The following is a 6,853-nucleotide window of genomic DNA, read 5'->3' as shown; positions in this document are numbered from 1 at the left end:
AGCTTTCAATGGACAAGAGTTATCAGTGGCGACGGGAAAACTACATTAATATTTCCCTGGAGCAATTAAAAGCCTATATGGTGCGTCAAGAAAAAAGGTTTGAAGAGTCCCAAATTAGAATCATGGAAACCCTGATGCAGAAATTCTGCCTGTCCGAGAGAAACCCTGCTTCTACTGAATCTAAAGTATCACATATTGATTCAGTCATTAACGCCATCCATGAATTTAATTTTGATGGTGTAGCAGGTGTAACTTTCGAGTTGTGGTTTAAGAAGTATGAAGATTTGCTTTATATTGATTTTTGTAAACTGGATGATGCATCAAAAGTCAGAATACTTCTTAGAAAACTTGGGACTATGGAACATGAACGCTATAGCAAAACCCTGTCCCAAATCCTCTTGTTTCTCTGCTGCCAGACCTTCTGTTCACGCCTAAAATCATAAACTGATTGTGTCATTATAAGTAGCACATACCACACTAGTAGCAGTAGTAGTAGCAGTAACAGTAGTACTACTAGTAGTAGTAGTAATATCATCATCATCATCACCATCAAATTAGTCTGTTCGGCCAACGGTCTCCGAAATCTACAAGCAACTTACAGTCATCAAAAACCATACTCTTTGTTTGCTAAGCCGTAAAATTTACTGCTGGGCGGAATACAAACGAACTGGTGACAACGGCGCATACAGGCAGTTTGAAAAAACAAGAAACATACACATAAATGCAATAAGAGAAGATAAGTTTCAGTACCACATAAAGCTTACCGATAAATTCGTCTCCTACCTCAAAAGCTTTTTTCGTGATGCAGCCTCCCTTCGACAAGCCAAAACCGGAGTTTCTCAACTGCTAGGTCCAAATAACCCGACCAACAACGACGGGGACACTGCTAACCTTCTGGCAGAACAGTGCTCAGACATTTCAACCAACCCAGACTAACTATGTTGAGTGAAGCTTTATCTGAAACTGCACAGGACTTCCAGAAGTGAAAATGGGAGATGACTTGGCGTACCAGAAACTGCAGCACCTAAATAAGACACTTCTCCTGGCCTGATTATGGTTCATTCTGCTATACTGAGCGAAGCAGCTTCAATCCTGGCAACACCGCTTAGCATGATGTTCTCACACTCGCTAAGCCGAGGCACATTACTCGAAAATTGGAAGCTTGCTCACATCACACCAATTCTGAAACGAGGTCGATACAACGAACCTTCAAGCTACCGACCGGTGGTTCTCTCTATACCCTCAAAAATTATGGAGTTCCTGATATATGATGGCATACACGATTATTTGTTATCTATAAAATTATTTCATCCCAACAGCACGACCTCAGAAAAAGTCACTCTTGTATAACCGACCTACTGACTGTGGTGGCAGATGGACAACCATGCTTGATCTCAAGGGGAAGGTTGACGTCAAACATCTTGACCTTCCGAGAGCTTTTGATGAGATCATTCATACTTCTTATCAACAAACTCAAACGATTAGGTATCGAGTCTCTAATAATTGACTGGCTTACTTCATGTTTGAATAAGTGAATTTTTAAAGTCAGGGTAAACTTCTCTTTTTCTCAGGCTACGGAGTGTTTTGGTGCGGTTTCACAGGGTTCGGTAATAGGACCTCTTCTTCTCTCATTTTATATGAACGATCTTCCACAGCAGGTATCGTCGGATTTACTACTTTTCTCTGACAATGTGAAACTCTAGAGAGAAGTTTACAACCATAATGATAAGCTGGTACTTTGGAAGGATCTGACTCGACTTCAAAGTCGGGCAGACAACAACGTACTTAACTCTAACACTTCAAAGTGTAAAGTAGTCCATCTGAGTCATGTTACGGACTGTGGATACAACTTGTGTAGCTCCTCTCTAACGGTATTCCAAGTTGAAAAGGACCTGGAAGTGTAAATACCCTATGATCTGAAGTCTTACGCTAGCTGAAACAAAAGTGCCTTCAGAGCAAATCACGCACTGTCAACGCTGAAGTGCATTTTCGGCCAGTCCGTCGATAGAACTTCTTATTTCATTTTTAATATCTTTACTCAACCCCACTTATAGCATGGAAATATAGAATTTCCTCTCTCACTTCAAAATTGGAACATCTCCAATGGATCCATGTCCAATGAGTCACGAAATCAGTTCATGGACTCAAATTTATGCCTTATGAAGATTGCCTCCAATCACTGAACTTTTACCCGTTATAGTAAGGGCGTCTTAGAAGTGATATTCTAGTGGCTTACAGCATCCTAAACACTTCTGGACATCCTCTTAGACACCTACTTAAGCTTAATCCTAACACAAAACTTAGGGGCATCACCCGGAAACTGGAAATACAGCGCGACAGAGCGGTCAGATACTGAAATTCGCTGCCGTCTGAGTTAGTCCAAGCGACTTCCCAGGAGTCCTTTAGTAGAAAACTTGACATATTCTTAAAGACTAAGGACAGTATCTTACTGTGGTTCAACAGCTTTTTCATTCTTCTCTTTTATCGATAATATACCTAAGTTCCTGTCTGGAGGTATCGGTGATCCACTGCTACTAGACATGGAAGCCCGTTAAGCGAAAGCTTCTTCTATTCCGTCCAGAACGATTTGGACTATTTAAACCGTAGCGGGTAACTTAAATGGTAACATTTTGTTTGTGAACTTTTCATCTCGCCAACTTTAGTTTCATTTAGCTACGAAATTTCCTTCACTCGTATCTACCAGTATCAATCACAGATTATCAGCTGTATTCTCCTCAAAAGTTGACTCATTGTATAGTGTTTTCGGGCTCTCAAGCAATGCGACTCACCAAGATATCAAAGAAGCCTTCTATCGACTGTCAAAAATATACCATCCTGATGTGACTGATGATCCTAACTCTAGAGAAAAGTTTCATGAGTTGACAAAAGCTTATGAAATCCTTGGAAATCCTGTTAAACGGAGTGAATATGACCGTGGCCTAATTCATACGATAGGCAGCGGTGTGCATCACTTCTCTAAGGACGGTTACACAATTGACTCTGTAAAAGACAGAAGCACAGACAGTTTTAAATCATTCTATGTAAAACAACACAACCGAACGTTAAATGAGTTCTGGGCGAAGCATTCTGATCGTGAATCTATGATGTCCGCCACTGAATTGAGGAATGATCATAAAGGAGTTTTGGGAGTACTATTAATGACGGTGCTGTATACCACTTTAGTGAGTTATTTCTATGCAAAATATTACGAGGAACCCATTGAATTCATCCGGCCTTCACAAGATTAATTGTGACAGTTTTCACTTTGAGTAAACAGAACTCATAGCTAATACTGTACTTTAAATTGTTTATTTATCAGGTACATAGTTGTTCTGCTTTAGTGTGAATTTAGACACTTTAGATATGTTTTGTGGTTATTACGCCTTCTATTCTCAGTAAAAACTAACGGATTTATTGTTGGTGAGTCACTTGGTCTTATACAGACTTTAGGTCGCTTGTAGGGTTAAACTAAACTTCATGGGCAAACCAATTAGATTTAATGTAGTATCTCTAGGACCTTTTGCGTAGAATCCATTCATATGACTACAAAGTATTCTCGCGTTATAGCTGATGTCAGTTCGTAATGAAAACCATGGTTCTAGTATCTTACCTTAAATTCTAGTCTCACTTTCTAACACTGATTAAGAACTCTGTTTTGAACATTATGACTAGTTAGATTATCGTAAGATTAAGATCTGTTTATTGAGGATAGAAGGTCGGCGAAATCATTTCTTCAGGTATTAGATTTCAAGAGTTGATGACTCGTGAAGATCTGTATACCGCAGCTATTTTGTTCGTTCTTGACATGGAGGTCGGTCCTGTTTGTTGTGACTCGACCGAGTTATATTGGTTGGAAGGCGTTTCTTTAGGTCCAATCACACCAGGCAGATTGGTTGGAGAACGGTAAGACTGAAAGCACTGATTGAATGCCCAAGAGTAGAATCATTACAGCAGTGTGTTTCCCTGGGACAACTGACCCCCAAATGCCCTGGTACGGCCGAGGGTGGGGAGTCCGCTCTCCCTCTCGAAATGCTCTTACATGGTCACTCATATACAACCCCTGCCAGGAAAGTTCTACTCACTGCCTTCTCGCGGTGCAGGTGTTGTTTACGCGATTGAGAGGACGAAAAGCGAATATCTGGCTGTTTAACCGGATTGATGAACACGGAAGACCTACCTGGGGAGTTGGTTGGAAAACCCTGGTTTCAAACCAATGGTGCACATGGGCTCCAGGATCCTGAAGAACCAAATGGCATATAAACCTATTATTGGTCACCGGCTGTCATGAGACTGCATCTCCTTACGTTGCTCCACTGTCTTATAGGTTGGACCTTTAGGTCTAAGACTCCGGGTGTGGTCCCCCAAGAGAACCACCTACTTCGCAGACTAACGCAGATCGGATAACAGATAGGGCTGGCTGTGTCTTTAGAAAGTTTTAATATCGACGTCCATTGTCTATCCGAGACCCGTATTCAGTGTTAGTGAGGTACAACGCATTCGCTCTCCATCTATCGCCTCGAAAAGCTTGTTTTATGTGCGTTTATCCGGGGACCCTTTGGCATCTTCGTCTGGTTTTACTGGCGTTATTGTCGCACTAATTTCTAGAGCTGGGGCATTACTGATTGATTGGATCCCCATGAACAGTCGGTTATGTGATGTTAGGTTAGAAAGTTCGATCAAAGTAAGAAGAAATCGATGTGAGGAACGATGTATTTTCGTCATCGCCTATGTTTCGACGGATTGCAGCCCAGATGCAATCAAGAATGAGTTTTATTACCAGTTAACAGTTCTACAGAAAGTACGTTCGATAGATATCCGGAGATCTGAATACTTAGGTCGGGCGTCTAGGCACAGTAAAGAGTCGTTTAAGTGGCCAATGGGGACTTGCTGGTCACAGGTCAGATAACGGTGACCGTCTACTGTGACTGTGCGCAGACTACAACTTGTTTCTACTAACACAGTCATCGCCGATGTGCTACCTGGCGTCCTTCCCCTGCATTTTGAACCTGGACTCAGGTTGATCACATCGCGATCAGCCACCGTTAGCGTGATTGTGCACAAGACTGTCTCTCCTTTTGGAGTACCTACCTGAACTCAGATCATGTTCTGTTTGCGCTAAACTTACCTTACTTTTCAGTGGCCGGCAAATTCGTCGTTGTCAAAGGATCAGTATCTGCAAATTGGTTGCAGCTTCTGTTACAACTAAAAATCAAACCGAGCTAGGTTCAGGACTAGCTACCATCCCACCGAAAAGTATAGATGAGCATTGGTTGCAGACAACTATTTGTACGAAATTGCTATTTAGTTAAATGCAATACTCAAAGTTTCTATGAACGGATCAGGTGTCAATCGGTATTGAAACACTGGTTTCATTTGAATTAGTTTTGAAAAATAGTCAGACATTTTATTACACTAGACAACTGACGGGTGTAGGCATAGCACGAGGGTAGAAAAAGCACTATTAGAGTGGATCCCCGTTAACAGTCGTCTATGTGCTGTTTGGATAAACGGCTTCGTAAGAATTCGGAAGGATAGGGACACATGTCGTTGCCTTTTCATCGTTTCTGCCTACGCTTCCACTGACTGCAACATGGATGAAGTGAAAAGTGACTTTTGCAGAAAGCTCTCTGAACTTCATAAAGCTAAGCGCTCAGACATAGTACTTGTAGCGGGTGACTCGAATTTCCAAGTAGGTAGCTTAAACCAAACAGAAAAACTCTTAGGTGGGTGTTTTAGTATCTCAGCACAGCGAACAGATAATGGTGATCATCTGCTGCAGTTGTGCTCAGACAACCGTTAATTTTTCAGCAAGCACTAATTTTAAGCATAAGGAGAGACATCGTCTAACATGGCGACCACCTACATCAAATCAACGATGGATTCAAAGAGACTATGTTGCCATCAGTCATCGTTGGAGAGGGTCGATAGGAAACTGTCGCTTGTTCTGGAATACCTGTTTGGACTCCGGTCATGCTCTAATACGGGCACGCATCTGCATGCACCTCACTGGATGCAGAAGAAGACTCATAAGGATTGAATTGAGTAATGAGTAAACCAAAAGTTGGTTCCTGCAACAACTGAGGTCACATTTAGGTAGTTCTGAAAACGAGGCTGACCCAGATGATGCTTGGAAAGAACAGCTGTGCAACAAGCAGCGACATCTATTAATGATTTAAACCAAACAGTCACAAAAAACCAAAGGACTTTTAAGTCTATTGCACTGATGGATTCCCGTAAACTCATCCCATCAGGCTCTGAACACGATGAAGAGCGACAATAAATCAGACCTATTCACTACTTGGCTGGTTTCTATCAATAGCACGAAGGTTACCTAGAGGCACGAAAACCCCACCAGGTTTCACTCCTCATCTCTTTTAGACCTGATCTTCACACACGGTAATGTCAGCCGAATAACTTTACTCCGACCACTAAGGAAAATTGGTCATTCAGTCACCTTATTCAAGTTCATAGAGGAGATGTCCTGTTAAGCATTTGCACCGACCCGTCCTAACATATATAAGACAGACATGAAGGCTACCACCCCTACATCCTCGGCTGCAAACTGGATAAGTGAATCAGGGGCATTGGCCGGAAAGGAGTTCGCTAAGACAAAAGAAGTAATGTTGGAACATCACCATGAGCCTTGACACATTAAGTAAGATGGAACGCTACAGGTCAGTAAGAAGTTGTGGTGTTTGCATTAACTAATGATTCCTTGGTACTTGATGTCTCCCTGATTTCGAATTCCAAATACAATACGTTCGTTTTTGCTTACCGACTTTCTCTTGGTCTAACCTGCGTTATTTCGGGGATTCCTAGTTCGTACAATAATTCAAATACGTCTAACCATCAC

General features: G+C 41.8%; 1 protein-coding gene across 1 annotated transcript; it reads left to right on the top strand.

Moving 5' to 3' along the window:
* Positions 1–2,581: 2,581 nt before the first annotated feature.
* DNAJC30_1 (DnaJ sub C member 30, mitochondrial) lies at positions 2,582–6,273 on the top strand. The gene is made up of 2 exons (XM_051208180.1): positions 2,582–2,622; positions 2,664–6,273. Exons 1-2 carry the CDS (start codon positions 2,620–2,622, stop codon positions 3,246–3,248), a joined length of 588 nt encoding a protein of 195 aa, XP_051066144.1. The 5' UTR covers positions 2,582–2,619; the 3' UTR covers positions 3,249–6,273.
* Positions 6,274–6,853: the final 580 nt, after the last annotated feature.

The sequence above is a fragment of the Schistosoma haematobium genome, chromosome 4, assembly GCF_000699445.3.
Source record: "Schistosoma haematobium chromosome 4, whole genome shotgun sequence".
In the NCBI taxonomy this organism is placed as follows: domain Eukaryota; kingdom Metazoa; phylum Platyhelminthes; class Trematoda; order Strigeidida; family Schistosomatidae; genus Schistosoma; species Schistosoma haematobium.
Note: the sequence above shows the minus strand (reverse complement) of the source record. Positions and strands in the feature narration are given on the sequence as shown.